The sequence below is a fragment of the Zingiber officinale genome, chromosome 4A, assembly GCF_018446385.1.
Source record: "Zingiber officinale cultivar Zhangliang chromosome 4A, Zo_v1.1, whole genome shotgun sequence".
In the NCBI taxonomy this organism is placed as follows: Eukaryota; Viridiplantae; Streptophyta; class Magnoliopsida; order Zingiberales; family Zingiberaceae; genus Zingiber; species Zingiber officinale.
Window position 1 is genome coordinate 113,086,381 of NC_055992.1, and position 18,095 is coordinate 113,104,475.

General features: G+C 37.0%; 1 protein-coding gene across 1 annotated transcript; it reads left to right on the forward strand.

Annotated features, from left to right (window-relative positions):
- The first annotated feature begins 9,473 nt into the window (after positions 1-9,473).
- Positions 9,474-12,080, forward strand: LOC121972638 (zinc finger MYM-type protein 1-like). Its single transcript, XM_042524289.1, has 3 exons — positions 9,474-10,718; positions 11,367-11,466; positions 11,542-12,080. The coding sequence occupies exons 1-3, from the start codon at positions 9,474-9,476 to the stop codon at positions 12,078-12,080; spliced, it is 1,884 nt and encodes a 627-aa protein (XP_042380223.1).
- The last annotated feature ends 6,015 nt before the right edge of the window (positions 12,081-18,095 follow it).

Here is an 18,095-nt window from a genome sequence, read left to right on the forward strand (position 1 = left end):
ATAAGCCTATTGGCTGAACTTTAGATGTTTATATCAGTGCATCAATACAAGTTTTGGTAAAAAATATCAAAATTATAGTGATCAGGTTAAGTAATCCATTTCAGTAAAACACTAACTAGATACATTTACTTAAATGTTGCTATCTTTTGATAGTTAATTAGTAACTAATGGTTAGACATTTAAGGTCAAATTTTTGGATAAATATTTTTTTTAATATATCAGGTTTTGGGATAGCATAATTGAAAATAATTTATTTTGTTTCCTAATACTTGTTGCAAAAATCACCTTCAAAATTGCGTTCAAATTTCTTTTTGCAAAATACTTTCAAAATTACTTGATTCGATAATGATGAGGGACCCCTCTAAAGATAAGTTAAAGTGAGGAAGATAGGCTGACGTGGGAGACAAAGTTGAGCTAACCTAGTACGATTGAGCGGACCGAGTTACGACTGAGCGGACCGAGTTGACCGAGCGGATTGGGTGTTGCCAAGCGGATGGTACTAGCTTGAGAGACAAGTAAGCCGGGCTTTCCCTGATTCGATAAAATTACCCTCCAACCACAAAGAAAGATAAGTAGCGATCAGTCTCACCGATCGGGCACGACATGCAGTCAGACCGAGATAACTGAGGGCAGCCAGGAAGCAGGGAAAAGGACGAGCCAGCGAGCCTAGTGGACATTGCCAAGAAGGAGAAGCCTAGTTGAGTGAATGTCGGTCGACCGTGCATGGTCCCGCTAAATATCTTATCATATCCTTTTGAGAGTTTGTACCATTGACAGTATGACATATTCTATAGGTACATCGTACTTTAGAAGTTTCCAAGTTGTCAAGTCAGAAGAATGCATGACTGCTTAAGGAATGATATTAGGGACACCTTTTGACGTGTCTTTTCCTGGGATACCTAGGAAAATGTACCTATGTCTTGAGATGTGTGCACGAACATTATAGTGTCACTATAAAAGGAGGTTCCCATCTACAGGGAGGGCAGGCGCAACTTTATTTTCCACATCTCTTAGCTATAGTTCTACATTTCTTGAGATCATCAAAAACTGACTTGAGCGTCGGAGGGCCAACATCAAGAACTCTTTCCTGGCCCGGCCCAGCCCGACACTGATACTTTTGTGTGACAGGATTACGTGGAGTCTTCATCGCGTTAACCTTGAAGTCATCTCCCAAGCTTGCCATCTTCACCGTTTTTGGGCAGGATCATATTTGGCATTGTCTGTGGGAAACTTATTTGAATCCAAAGCATGAAGATGGAGGACGCTGGACGACTCGCCATTGTAACATTAGCACAAGAAGAGTTGGACATACTGGTGCAAGTGTGAGTTGCAAAGATATTGAAACAGTAGAAGGCAGCAACCGATCGCCGATCGGATGAGCCCGCAGTGTCAGCGACCGAACAATAAACAGAACATAGAGGTCGAGCGAAAAGCCTTGCCACTCACAAGCACCACAACAAACCGACCGACACATTCGGAGATGCACCGAATGCGCCTATCCCATATCACCAAACATTGTTCTGCACCCTATTGGAGGAACAAGGCCGGGTGGATAGTGTTAGTACCTCAAGGTAGTTTTGATGTGATCAACCAAGTCAAGTTAGGTTCTGTTATGGTTTAATCCTTGTGTCTAAGTGTACAAGAACATAGGAGTACAAAAAGTCGAGCGAAAAGACGCAACTAGTGAGAAGGACGGCACGACAGAGAGTCAACGGACTTGATGTGTCCAAGGTACAAGGTGCTGCGGAAGAGTACGCGGGCGGATGAAAAGGAGGCGCGCGACATTTTTAAGGGACGAGAAGTCGGAGTGAAAGTTTGCTCGAGAAGGTCGGAAGTTGATTTCTAGTGAGCCCTATTCTGTATGGCCAAAATCACTCAAGCGAGTGGAACCAGAGCGGAAGACCTGACCAAGGTGAGCGGAAGACCAGGACCGAAAGTCAACAAAATGTTGAATTTCTTGGTCTGGACATATGGACTAGGATTTTTATCCAAACGCGACGTGGTGCATTCCGTGGCGACGGAGATAAAATTCTATCTCCATCCAGGTGCCTGGAACCCTTCCAGGCACCCGACCAGGGCTATAAATACAGCCCTAGTCCTAGAAGGTCGGAACAACACTTGTAATTGACTCTTCTTTAGTCTTATTTTGTAATTGAGTGTGTTAACTGTTGTAAGAGGCTTCTCCACCCGAAGGAGATTGTTTAGTGAGCTTTTCGTCTTCCTTGGATTAACACATCTCCGGTTGTAACCAAGTAAAATCTCTGAGCCTCTTCTTTATTTGATTAGTTTTCTTTTTATGCAAGTGTTTATTTTAATATAGCTATAAAGTCGAGAAGGGTTTATTTTTTATGCAGGCTATTCACCCTCCTCTAGTCGGTCGCCAAGGGACCAACTGATAGGGCATGAGGATCCTCTTTAGATGAGGCGTCTATTGTAAACGAGCGGAGGGGTAAAGCGCCTAAGCTCGATGACTCCCCCAAACGAATAAACAGGCAATTCTCTATGGCAATCTTGGATGATCAACTGCCACGACATTACACATCATTGATGATTGGAGAGTACACGGGGGCAACTAATCCTGCGTACTATCTAATCAAGTTCAACAATATAGCCACACTCCATCAATACATCGTCAGGGTCAAATGCCGAGTGTTTCTCATCACGCTCTCCGTATCGACCTAGAGGTGGTTTAGGCGACTGTCGATCGGGTCTATATGCAGTTTCAAAGACTTCTGAGCACATTCCTACAACATTTCGCGAGCAGTCACTGCTATCAGAAGATGAATGTCAATTGTTCGCGGTGAAGCAGGGGCCTAATGAAGCACTGTGAGCCTACATCTCTAGGTTTAATCAGGTAGTTATAGAAGTCTCATTGGCCACTCCAGAGATCCTTGTGAGTTCATTCTCAAAAGTAGACTTGACCACGGTTCGGAACTGACGATTCGATGGTTCGGAACCATCGGTTTCTAACAGGTCGACTCATAACCTTAACCACCCAAAATTGTTACGGTTCACGGTTCGGAACTGACGGTTCACGGTTCTGCATGGTTCGCCACAGTTCAAGATTATTATATTAAAAAAATTAAAAATTAAAAATTAGAAATTAAAATTTATTTTAAAAAAGGGCTTGCATTTATTTAAATTACCTACGTATCCCCTTAGGGTATAGGGGAATCAGAGCCCATGTAATTCTTTTACATTTTTATCCTTTTACCCTATCACTCACTTTCATTTCCTGTTCCTGTTGTATTCATTCCTTCGGTATCAAAATCTTCAACTTCGTCATCTAAAAGTTGCATTATTTGAATTCTTTTCTCGGCTTTGGTCCAATCATCCAGTAATGCTTTGGCTTCTAATGAGTCGGGAGACAAAGTTTATCGTCATTCATCTAATATATTGCCGCTGACACTGAACATATACTCCACAACAACAGTTGATACTGGACAAGCTAAAATTTCTTTGGTGATCACTGAGAGGATGAGAAAGTTTTAAGCCTTCCGTGACCATCATTTTAAGATATTAAAATTTTCACTATCTGCTTCATTAAAATCAAAAGAAGTCATAAAATAATTCTCAAGTTCCTATGTAGAACTTGAGAATCCTCGTGGACATTTCGTTCGTTCTTTTAATAAAAATTGTGCTTTTATAAGTTTTAAATTATTACTAGTAGTTTGTTATATTTCAGAAATATTAATTTGTGTTCCATATTTTACATAATATTGATTATAAATATCATATAAATAAATTCTAACATTATATATAATATTAACTGGATCAGGAGAAGAAGAATAAATAAATTTCAAGAATAAAATAAAAATATTTTTCTCATTTAGTTTTCATAGCTAAGATGCAAAAAGATAAAGATTCATTATTAATATGTTCATTTAAAATTAATATTATATTAGAAAAATTTTCTAAAACTAATTGAGTAGATAGATAATAAACACTGGAAAGTTATTCAGTTGCATCATTAAATATTTTTAAAATTTCACAAATACTACTACAAATATTCTATTGTTGTGAAAATAAATATATATTAGTATTAGTATTTTGTGTAAAAAATGAACATAATAATTCTTTATATTAAAATAAATCTTGTAATAATTGGTATGTTGAATTCCAACGTATTGGTACACCACGTGAAAATTTGTTAGGTCTCATTCCATTAGTTTTACAAAACCTATGTCATTATTTCATTACAGATGGATAAGATCATAAATAAGAAATTACAATTCTAATTAGTTTACTATAATTTTCTAAAATTTTTAATCCATCTTAAACACATAAATTTAAAACATAACATACATAATGAATATAAAAAAAATAAACCACCAATAATAAGTTGACAAACAAATTTTAGATCATCTATACAAGCGGTATTAGAACTAGTATTATCTACTGATATTGAAAATATTTTATGAGTTAATCCATTTTCTTCTAAAATTAAACATAATAATTTATTATGCGATGTTATGAGTATTATGTGATTTATCAAAAACTCTATAAGCTAATAATATTTTTTGGAGGTTCCAAGAGTTATCGATCCAATGGTAAGTCGCATCCATATATGGATTACTAAATTTATCAATTAAATTCTTTTTTTTCTTTATTTATTAATTTTTTAATTGTACAAGTAAGTGTAGTCCTAGGAATACGTTTAGTACATGGATTAAGAGATTTTTTATAAAAATCTTTAAATATGCATTTAGATCCAAAACTAAAAGAAAGATATTCTATGGAAATAAATTTAGCTAATGCTTCTCTTAATTTATTATCTGAATATAAAAATAAACCAGAATCAATACTACCGCTAGTTGAAGAAAATTTTGCTAATTATATTTGAGAATGGTTGAGTCCATATTCCGTTGGGTGCTTTGTTTTTACATGTCGTTTCAATGACCCATAGTCACCACTGGCTTAGAATTTATAGGAAGCATTGCAGTGCTTACATTTTGCACGCATTTCTCCCAACGAAAGAGTGACCTTCTCAAATGTTTAGTGAAAATAGAAGACTTTAGAGGAGAAATTTTCTAAATCTTAGAAGTAATTACATCGGTACTTCCTTGTGTTTCGGGTGTTAGATTTGGAAGGTACTTGATCTCATCATTGGTGGATTGAATGTTGGAGTCCTCCTCCTGCAAATTCACTATTTTCTTTCCCTTCCGAGCTTGAGATGATGCACCTCCACGACCTCCTTCCATTGTAATTGAAAATTAGAAACGAAAGTGCGTGGAAATGAAGACGAAAACATATATAAAATACAAAATTGAGATTAAGAGTAAAGAAGATGTATGTGAAAATGATGAAATGAGCTCTCTATTTATAGAGTTTGGATAGTAACCGACACTAAATCATAGCCATTGATTAAAAAATAGTCAAATGATCCTAATCAATGAAAAAAATACCCAAAAAAAATCTCCCACTCCTCTCTCAACGGCTAGGAACCGCCGGTTAACTAGAGGTTCCAATGGTAAAAAAAAACTTGTTGAACTGACAATTAACCGGCAGTCTGTCAGTTTTGCACTTAAGGAACCGAAACTAGCCCGACAACTTGCTCGGGGTCAGGTATACTCACAAGGACTGTTAGATGTCAAATTCTTCCGTTCGCTCATCCGAAGGTCCCCCAAGGACTTCGGTCATTTGCTTGGATGAGCTACCTAGTACATCAATGTGGATGAAGCCCAAGCAGCTCAGAGGAGGGAAGTGATCCCTGAGCTGTCAACCATCCCGAAGTGCCAAGAGGCTCATACTCACCTGCCACCGAAGGGGCCCCGGAGCAGGAGTTACACAGTCACAACCCGAACTTCAGACCCATGCGGTCCAACATGTGGAAGATGAGCGGACGAGACCCACTAAGAGACGACAATGGACGCCGCTCGTCTGCTCTTTTCATCGAGTGATGACGCACAACACCAAAGACTGCTACCATCTCAAGCCGAAGCCCCGTCGAGCGACCTCACCAAGATCACACCACCAGTCCCCCTCTTCTGACTGACACCATTGTAGTCAATTAGGAGTGCGACATAAAAATAGAAGGCCGTCAAATGAAGAACATTGATAGCCAACTCAGAACCAAAGAGCATTGACATCGACTGAGCGACCACGCACATCGGCTCGAGAAGAAGAGAACTGCCACAATGCCGCCCGGGGCGACATAAGAATGATCGCGGGAGGCTTGACGAATGACGACTCCAATTGAGGCCGGAAATCACATGTCCAGTTCCTGGAAATCCACACCGTCGGGTGTAGTAAAGCAGCAGCAGAAGGACCGAAGATTAGTTTCGATCCTCGAGACTTAGAGGGAGTGGAGGTTCCTCATGACAACGCCCTGATTATCAAAGCAGTAATTGCTAACTATAATATTCATTGTACTTTTATAGATACAGGTAGCTCGATGAATATCATCTTTAAAAAGGTGTTCGATCAGCTACAAAGCAACCGGAGGGAGTTACAGCGCATGATGACTCCCTTATACGGGTTCATCAGCAACAAAGTTTTGTAGATCAACTAAGTCTGGTTAGCCATATCCCTAGGGGAGGAGCCACTCAGGAGGATAAGGACGATGAATTTTATTGTGGTGGATGCGCCGTCCACCTATAATGTCATACTGAGTGGACTGACGTTGAATGAATTTCGAACGGTTATCTCCACCTTTTGCCAAAAGATCAAGTTCTCCATCGAGAACTCGGTCGGTGAAGTGAAGGGCGACCAATTGGCCGCTCAACGATTGTAATGCCCCTAGTTTTTTTTTAAAAACACATAATAAAACATAAACTGTGGACGTCACTTATTCTTACTTCCATAAAGGTCTCTTAGTTCAAATTACATAGACGGTTCGAAGGTAAACATAGCAAAATACAGAATTTAATCTGGATGGTCTTCGGGTTGTATTGCCCTTGTTCCGAGTTGGTTCACTGGTTAATACCTCCTGTCTCGTTGTCTCAATATATGAAAAAAAGTATAATTTGTGAGTCAAGAGACTCAGCATGTTCAAACCTGTGTCATGCTATAGTTAGCATCTATAACCTAGTGTACTGAGGGAACCACATGCTAGGTAGCTTAGGACTTACCTACTGGCATATCATGGACATGAGCATAGACGTCTACATAGGCATACAAGTATAAACATAATCCTAAGCATGTACATAAGCTAAGTATAAAAGAGATACACCTAGGAGCATGCGTATAAACATAGGCATAAGCATACTTGCATGACATAAATGTACATACTACAGATGAATAGGACATAAGTATAAACATGTAATAAACTAAGCATGATTAAACATGATCATGAGCATGTATATAAACATAGGCATAAGCATACTTGCATGACATAAATGTACATACTACAGATGAATAGAACATAAGCATAAACATGTAATAAACTAAGCATGATTAAACATGATCATGAGCATGTATATAAACATAGGCATAAGCGTACTTTCATGGCATAACATATATACTATGGATGAACAACATAAGCATGAGTATGTAAATAAACTAAGCAGGAAAATAGATGCAATCATGAGTATGTATATAAGCATAGGCATAAGCATGTAAATAAGCTAAATATGGAAAAGATCATAATCACATAGAGTTAGGGAGCTCCCGGGCTAAGGCCACCGATCGCACTCCACTACATAGTTTGGCGAGCTCCCGGGCTAAGGACACCGGTCACGCTCAACCACTTAGAATTTTGGTGAGCTCCCGGGCTGAGGACACCAGTCACACTTGACCACGTAGATTTGGTGAGCTCCCGGGCTGAGGACACCAGTCACACTTGACCACGTAGATTTGGTGAGCTCCCGGGCTAAGGACATCGGTCACACTCAACCGCGTAGGTTTTGGTGAGCTCCCGGGCTAAGGACACCGGTCACACTCAACCACGTAGATTTTGTGAGCTCCCGGGCTGAGGACACCGATCACACTCAACCACGTAAATTTGGTGAGCTCCCAGGCTGAGGACACCGGTCACACTCAACCACGTAAATTTGGTGAGCTCCCTGGCTAAGGGCACCGGTCGCACTCAACCACGTAGTTTTGGTGAGCTCCCGGGCTGAGGACACCGGTCACACTCAACCACGTAAATTTGGTGAGCTCCTGGGCTAAGGGCACCTGTCGCACTCAACCGCGTAGGTTTTGGTGAGCTCTTGGGCTAAGGACACCGGTCACACTCGACCACATAGATTTGGTGAGCTCCCGGGCTGAGGACACCGGTCACACTCGACCACTTAGATTTGGTGAGCTCCCGGGCTGAGGACACCGGTCACACTCAACCACGTAAATTTGGTGAGCTCTCGGGCTAAGGACACTAGTCACACTCAACTACGTAAATTTGGCGAGCTCTCGGGCTAAGGACACCGGTCACATTCGACCACGTAGATTTGGCGAGCTCCCGGACTAAGGACACCGGTCACACTCAACCATGTAAAATTGGTGAGCTCCCGGGCTAAGGACACCGGTCACACTTGACTACAAAGAATTTTGTTGAGTTCCCGAGCTAAGGATGCCGGTCACACTCAACCATGTAACTATATAAACAAGAACATAAACATGAACATAAAGTGAACAAAATATGAACATATACATAACAAAACCATAAGCATAGCATAAGCATGAACATGACTTGAGCATATTTGCATGCGTGCTTATAAACTTATTGCTGTGGTGGCCTAGTTGCACGTAGCCAGGGGCGGAGAATTATATGGGCAAAGCTGGGCACAAGCCCAGCAGAAATTTTAAAATTTTAAGCCTAGGTATATATATTTAAAGCCCAGTTGTAATTATTAAATCAAACCCATTCATTTTTAAAGCCCAATTCAAGGCCTAGGTTATTAATAGCTGATTATTAAATCATTATTAGATAAAGCATTAAAGCCACCGACTAAAGTCACTAAACCCTAAATCATTCACAAAGAAGTGGCGGCTTGGAAAAGTTTGAAGAAACTAAAATTCTCTTAGGTTTGTGTTTCGATTTTATTTATATATAATAGTATAATCAATTACATAGTATATAGATTACGTTTTTTTAAATATTATGTGAATATATTAAGATTTTTATTTTCTAGGGTTGAAATTAAACATTGGGGATTTTAAAATTTCTAATATTTAGGATTGAAAATGTAAACATTGATATCTAGTTTATATTTGTTCAAAGAAGATAAATTTGTGAAAATTTTTAGGGTTGAAATTTGAAAATGTTGTGTACGGTTGAAATTTTTATCTTCATATTTGAAAATGTAGACAAATATGTTTCATTTGTTAGCTTCCCACATGTTCGAAGTGTATTTTTTAAAAAATTATTTTTGAAAAATGATTTTACTTGTTATTTTATATTTATAATTGTGCTGATTCTTTTTAATTGAACTTATATTATAGGTTAAAAAAAAAGTAAAGAATTTGCAATTTGAATTGAATTAGCTTAAATAATTTAGACTTACAAAATTTATTTTGATTACAGGTGAAATATTACAATGAAGAATCAAAAAATCTTTGATTTCTTCATAAAGAAGAATGATGAATCAACAAGTGATTTAAATGGGCCAAATAACATATCGTCTTGTATTTCAGAACCAGCATCTACTAAAAGACCAAGACTTGAAAATGAGACTCTTGATGAACCGCTTCCGAATTCGAGTAACAATTTGCAATATGTTTCTTATCCTGGAATTCGCATCCCAATTTTACAACATCCCATTGAACTTCAAGATGAGGTAAGAAGAGCATATATTGATAAAGGGCCAATTCAACCTATATATGATTATCCTTTTACTGAATGTGAAGGTCAAAAGCGTAGATTCCAATCTTCTTGGTTTAAAAAATATCCTTGGCTTGAATTTTCTATTGAGAAACAAAGTGCATTTTGTTTCCCTTGCTATGTTTTTGACACTAACTCAGCACAATTTGACACATTCACTGTCACGGGATTTAAAAATTGGAAAAGAGTTAATTGTAAAAATTGTCCATTCAAGAGACATGAAGGAGATGGGAATTCAAGACATAGCTTTGCCATGCGAAAATGGGGAGATTTGAAAAATCTTGATCAGCATATTGATAGAAGATTAGAAAAACAATCTTCTAAGCAAATTGAGCAAAATCGGTTGCTCTTAAAGGTGTCCATAGAAAGTGTGAAGTTTCTTGCTATGCAAGGTTGTGCTTTTAGGGGTCATGATGAATCAGTTGCCTCTAAAAACCGTGGAAATTATTTGGAATTGGTAGCTTTGTTGGGAAGAATGAATCCAGAAATTGGTAGTACTTTGGAAAAAGCATCTAAAAATGCAAAGTACACATCACCAGAAATTCAAAGAGAGATTTTGAAAATTATTGCTGATATTGTGAGGGATAAAATTCGTGCAGAAATTGGAGAAGCCAAGTTTTGTATCCTCGTTGATGAAGCAATTGATGAGTCAAGTAAAGAACAAATGGCTATCATTTTAAGATATGTTGATTGGGATGGGTTCATTAGAGAACGATTTTTTGAAGTTGTTCACGTTGAAAATACAAGTGCATTAACTTTGAAAAAAGAGATATGCAATGTATTCAACCAATACAATCTATTAACTAAAAATCTAAGCGGGCAAGGCTATGATGGCGCAAGTAATATGCGTGGGGAATGGAATGGACTCCAGGCTTTATTTCTTAAAGATTCTCCACATGCTTATTATATTCATTGTTTTGCTCATAGACTACAACTTGCTTTAGTTGCAATTTCTAAAGAGGTGCATGATGTGTGGCATTTCTTTTCAACATTAACTTCGGCTATTAATTTTGTTGGTTCATCTGCTAAACGTCAGTTTCAATTGAAATCTATCCGAAAAGTTGAAATTAATGATTTGATAAAATTGGGAGAAATTGACACTGGTACTGGATCTAATCAATATTGTTCTTTGGTACGAGCTGGAGCTACTCGTTGGAGTTCACATTTCAACTATGTTAGGAGATTCATTGGTTTGTTTGGTTCAGTGAGTACACTTCTTCAAGATCTTGTCGACGGTAATTCATAGACCATACATATTGGAATCATATATCATTGATATTTTTGTTCTTTCTTTCTCTCATCCTTTCATTTATCTACATCACTTTATTTTTGCTTCACAACCCAACCCATAAATAAGATTATTTCCATAAATAAGATTTTTTATAGAAAAGATTTTAGTTGTAGTTGCTACAACTATATGATGGATCCATTCATCTCATATAGTGACTGTTTCTTGGATATAAAATCATTTGACTTTGTATTTGTATTATTTCTGATGCATGAAGTTTTGGGAATATCAGATAAGTTGTGTCAGACATTACAAAAGAATGACATAGATATTTTGAATGCTATAAATTTGGTTTCTACTACTAGACTAAATCTTCAACAGATCCGAGATGATAGATGGGAAGGATTTCTTTGGAGTGTGTTGAAGTTTTGTGAAAGCAATGATGTTGAGGTGCCAGACTTTGATGATTGCTACACACGAGGTACAAAACGTTCTTGCCAGCAGAAAAACAATATAACAGTCCATGATCACTATCATTTTGAAATATTTAATGCAGTAATAGATTTTCAATTGATGGAATTGAATGAAAGATTTCCAGAGGGCACAATAGAACTTCTTACTCTCAGTAATGCTTTGAGTCCCATTGATGGATTCAAATCATTTTCTCTGCCTGACATTTGTTCTCTTGTTGATAAATTTTACTACTATGATTTCAATCTAGAAGAAAGAGGAGATTTGGAGAGAGAATTAGATCATTATAAATTCGATACACCGCGTCATGCGCAGTTTCAGAATCTTAATTCTTTGCATCATTTGTGCCAAACATTGGCCAGAACGACAAAGTCAGTTATCTATCTTTTGATTGATAGGTTGGTTCGATTGGTTTTGACTCTTCCAGTTTCTACAGCAACTACAGAACAAGCCTTTTTAGGGATGAAACTCATTAAGACGCCACTTCGTAATAAAATGGAAAATGACCTTATGGCCAATACCATGGTTGTTTATATAGAGAGGGATATTGCTTCAGGTATTGATACAGAATTTATCATAAACAAATTTGATGTATTGAAAAATCGCAAAATACGGCTGAAATAAGAATTCGGTATGTTTATTTAGTTTCTTTTATTTTTATTATGTGAAGTTCAAATTAATATGTAAAAATACTTTGCCCAGTGCCCACCAGAAAAAATATTGCTGGCTACGCCCCTGCACGTAGCAGTATCGTAGCAGTATCGTAACATAAATTATTGATCAAACTACTTACTTATAGAAATTGTTTTTATGCTCGTAAACACCCATAGCACCTTATTATATCCAACAACTAGCATACAAAATTCCAAATCATATGGATTTCGAATTCCTACACACACGGCGCATATCATTCTAAATAGTGAATAACGTGCATATAACTTCCATAAAAACCTCCCTATAATACCAAAGCAATGAAACCGAAACCACATCTGCATACCCTCTATAATCCACACATGCATATAATTTCCATTGAGCATCATTAACATAATAAAGGATTGAAACCGTGCCACACATGCATACCCCTTTATAACCCACACATGCATATAATTTCCATTAAGCATCATTAACATACTAAAGTATTGAAACCGAACCACACGTGCATACCCTTTTACCATAGATCACAAAAGACGTAATTATGTTTTGCATGCCAAAACTTGAACCATGGAAAGAGGAATTAAATTTTCATGGAAGCAACTAGCAAAAAGGAGAATGCAAGCTAGCAGGGGCAATTTTTCATCAACGGTACCAAACCATACCTCCATAGGTTATATGCACTAATTTAGATGTGGTGTACATATAATTTAATTAATGCATCAAGAGTGCTACGATCCTAATTCTATAAAATTATAGAACTAACTAGAGCATTAAATAAGGTTAGGAACATGCCTTCGATTTTTCCCTTCTTTGTCTTCCCGTGGAGCTCTAGGACCAGTGAAGAATGATGAGAAGAATGGAGCTTCTTATGGCCGGCCAAAAATCCCCTAAAACTTTTGAAAGTAGGGTTTTAAAGAGGAGAAAGATTAGGACTTTGTGTAAATTCTATCAATTAATTTATTTGTTATACTAAGTCTTTATAAAAATTCATATCCATATATATATATATATATATATATATATATATATATATATATATTTATCTTATATAATCCATATATTATTTCTATTTATTATCTAACTTTATCTCTATCCTATTTTTCTGATCAATTAAGTTATTTGTTATACTAAGTCTTTATAAAGATTCATATCCATATATGTATTTATCTTATATAATTCACATATTATTCCTACTTATTATCTAACGTTATCTCTATCCTATTTTCTTTTATAATTTATATTATATATAATATCTTATCTATTTTTATTCATTTCATATATTATTGTATTATAATCTCCTAGTTATTATCTACACGTTATTTTGATCGTATATTTTTATTATTATTATTCTTGTAATAGTCAATATAACATTTATACTATAGGTTATAAATAGTAAGGATATGTTTGATACGCGTGTTTTCCATTTTTATTTTCTAAAAAATACACGTTTTCTAAAAAATGGTAGTTGGTTTGCGTTTTTCGTTCTTATTTTCTAAAAAAATAGCTTGCATTTTTTAGAAAAACAGAGAATGACAAAAAGTCATTTTCTATTTTCTAGAAAACACGTGTTTTCCAGAAAATGAAAATGAAAACGATGCAAACCAAACGCTCTTTATATATTTATATCTTACTATTTTATTAATATAATTCAATACTCTAAATTTCCTTAATTAGGTCTATTTATGTAAATAAACTTTTAATTAAATCCAATGAATAATTACAATTAGCAAAATAAATATCCTTAATTAAATATTTTTTAAAAAAATATATATAATTAAATTATAATTTAATTCAATAAATTCCCTTAATTAAATAAATCCAGTTTCTAATTAAATTATAATTTAATTCAATAGCGCTCACTTGGCTACCAGGATTCATAAACTCTAGTACTTAGCCTGGAGGTCTAGAGTTCGAATCCTGGGGAAGGCAAAAATCCACTGGCCAAGAGTGGGAAGACCTAGTGAGTAACGGCACGGCCGAGGGGTTTCGGTCGACGACATAAGGGGTTACCAGTTGGGCCGCCTAAGGGACCGGGTCGTTACAATAAAAAAGCGCCTTTTATTGTAATGACCCAGCCCCTCGACCCATTTGGCGGTCCATTTGGCGACACCTTATGTCGTCGACCATCGACCGTGCCGTTACTCACTAGGATTATCCACCCCTGGCCAGTGGATTTTTGCCTTCTCCAGGATTCGAACTCTAGACCTCCAGACTTAAGTACTAGAGTTTATGAATCCTGGTGGCGCTCACTTGGCTACCAGGATTTATAAACTCTAGTACTTAAGCCTAGAGGTCTAGAGTTCGTCTTGGGGAAGGCAAAAATCCACTGGCCAGGGGTGGAAAGTCCTAGTGAGTAACGGCATGACCGAGGGTCGACAGTCGACGATATAAGGGGTCGCCAAATGGACCGCCAAATGTGCCGAGGGGCCGAGTCATTACAACGATGTTATATCCAAATGGTTAAGACCGAGTCGAAAGCCGCTCGGAAGTCCCAACGACTAGAGTTAAATGTAATCTTAGAGGAGCCTTCCGCTCTGGTCTATGTCAAGAAAGAAAAAGTTCAAGTTCATTCTAGCCTGCCGGAGGCTACTATTTTCATAGCCGCCGACCTGATGACAGAAAAGGAGTTGGTTGCCTGTCTTAAGCAAAATTATGATGTGTTCGCATGGGCGACGCACGAGCTCCCGAGCATTTTACCAAACATAGCGCAGCACGTGCTACACATTTGACCGGATGTCAGGCCAGTTAAACAAATGAAAAGAGACTTCAGCTCAAAGCAAAATCAAATAATCCAAACGGAGGTAGAAAAACTATTGGAGGTCGGCCACATACGCGAAGTACAATTCTTGAGCTGGCTAGCTAATGTAGTGCTAGTTTTCAAGCTAGACAATAAATGACGGGTCTGCATTGACTTCCGAGATCTGAATAAGGATTGCCCGAAGGATTATTACCCGTTGTCATGCATTGATCAAATGGTGAATTCCACGACAATTTGCAAAATTTAGTTTACAAATGGTTTATATGGCAAAATCAATTTTCAAAATGTTGAAAATCATTTGAACAATTTTTTTTAAAATGACTTCAAAAATTATACTAAAATCTTTTCAATAACCTGCAAGTATTTTTTTTTTTTTTACATTGCACTAATTATTACTTGCTTATCTATTTGCAATATACTATACCCATCTTTATTATTTTTTGATGAATGATAAAGGGGGAGGGAATGATAAAGGGGGAGGGTAACGGTTAAGTAAGAAAACGATAAACTATATCTTCAACTTAAAAATCTTAACCCTGAAATAATCAAGAGAAAAAAATAGCAATTAATTGATCTTTCTTAAGTTTTTTTCTCTTGAATAAATTGTTATTTTTTTATATCTTTTCTTAACTCTAACCCAGATTGTCATTACATCAAAAAGACGAAAATTGTTAATACAATTTGGGTCTAACTCATGTTTTGAAGAATGACAAGTGAGTTAAGTTAGATGTTATAGTATTCTAACCTTGTTGTCGAGTGTTTGAGGTAGACTAACTTGACGGATCAAGAGTGTTGAAAATCGATGGTCGACTAGAAAGGGGAGTTGAATAGCTTGCACCCCAAGTCATTATTCTTTCTACAAGGTTAGTTACGCAAGCAAAATTGAACTAAAACAATACAAGCAAATAAGAATACAAACTCTAACACGATTGATGTAACGTGGTTCGGAGATTACTTGCTCCTACTCCACGGCTTATCCTTGAAGTGGACGAACCCTCAATCTTTCGGTGGATTAGTCCCCGGTAATCTCCGGCTAGAGCTTTCTCTTTCTCGGTGGAGCAAACCTCTCACAATGCTCTATTCCTCTTTACAAGATGAAACTTAGGTTTGGAGTGGAAGAGTAGACTTAGAAGTTTGGAGACAAGAACTAGGAGTATGCAATAAGATCAGTAATCTCCTTCAATGCCCCAAGCTTCCTATAAATAGAGAGAAAGAGTTGATCTCAAGATAACTCATTTCTTGTGCACCGGTCGATTGACATTTTTATCAGTCGACTGGTGCTACCGTTGGATGTAGCCAACGGCTACTTCACAGAATGTCAACAGTCACTTACTAGTTGACTGGTAAAACTACAAGTCGACTGGTCAGTTGACTGCAACTTCCATTAGTCGACTGGTCCTGATTATACACTCACACTCATCCTTTCCGAAGTTGCCATTTGAAATCCTCTTGCTCGGCCTTCATCCCTCAGATACAATTGAGCTCACGGCTCTTCTTCATGCATCCTTCGCATTGTCTTGAAGTCCACTTCCCTTGGCTCCACTCGATTGCTCCTCGTCCGGCGATCCCTCGGATGCCTTCCACATCATCCTTCACCGTCTCAACGATCCGAGCCCTAGGATGAGCTTCTCAAGCTTAGTCGCACCAAACTCCTCATGTGCAAAAAGGACCTGACACTAGGCAGAAAGTCCAGTCAGGATGTTCGATTCCCGAGTAGTGAAGTCCATATGTGTGATTTCGGTAGGAGATCGGGATTTGTGATTCCCAAGTGGCAAAGTCCAGATGTACGATTTCGGTAGGAAAACATGGTGGGTCAGATTGACGTCAAGGAATAACTTGACACACGGTAAGTAAAGATAAATCACTAGAGAAAAGTGACTAAGTGATGACACCTCCTGGTTGAGGGGACAATAGACGTCAGTTCAATTTAGGTCCATTTCGAAAATCTAAATTGAGACTCTAACTAGATTATGATATGGAAGATAGGGTCTAAGTCATAAATTAATCTCATCATTATTGTGCCAATGTATTTTGCATGTTAGATATTATCGGGTTGGACTAACCTAACTTGCAAGGCAAAAGGCACGAAAAGGCCTCAGGTGAACAGTACCCGACGTGCCTTCAAGCATTGGAAGGCGCATTCATATTGTTCATGAAAGGCGCATTTGGTGTTATGGAAGGTGCCTTCCGAAGGATAAAATTCAGATTTCGTTGCAGATAAGAAGTAACAAGTTTAAGATCAAACTTTACAGGTTGGAGGCACCTTCAAGACTTTGGAAGACACCTTCCACATCCTTTATAAGGATGTCTTGACCAAGCTTCAAGATACACCTTCTCTACGAGCTTCTGAGGCGTCCGATTGGTTTTCCGACTGCTTCGGCTTCCTGCAGCTGCCTTGCTACAACTCTACTACGCCCGCTTGTCATTGAGAAGCCGCCCAAACACCGAGCTCGAGTTGACCGATTACAAACAGTGTTTGACAACAAAGTTAATTACTGTACTTAATTTCTGCAATCGGGAAGTGTACTGTGTTACACTTCTCCGATTCTTTTTATACTCAATTCTCTCTAAAAAGGGTACTTAGTGGATTACCCGTCGATAGATCCGTGAGACCTGAATCTTAAAGTAAGAGTTATTGAAAGCTCCAAACCAAATAAAATTGAACATGTGCTCTTTTGCTTATTTTTTCATTTTCTCTTATTAGTTTTCCGTTGCGCACTTTATTTTCAAAATAGAAAAAAATAAGTTTTTAAAAATCACATGATTCATTCTTCCCTTATCATGTGCTACTTAATCCAACATATAATTGTGGTAGAGTTCTTCTATTTTATTGTCACAAGTATGATAGAACAGATTAAATAATTATAAAGAATTAAATAAATTCAATCTTGATTCAAAATCAAGTGTTCAAAACTGCCGATTAAATGATTCCAAAAATATCATCAATTAATTTTGACTTAAAGATGTTCCAAAAAAATATATATATATTTATAAATTTAAAAAATATATGAATATAATAAAGACTTACACATATTTTTACACTTATTTAAGTTGTTTTAAGATAGCTGTTTACATTTTTTTTAACTCAAGCTTACTCAAATTTAGCTTGAGTTTAGTTAGTTATGATATTTTAAAGGTCTTATTTCAAGGTTATTTATTTGATTGTTTATTTTTTTTTATATTTTTAATTTTTTTATTAGTTAATAAATTTGATATTAAAAATGTAT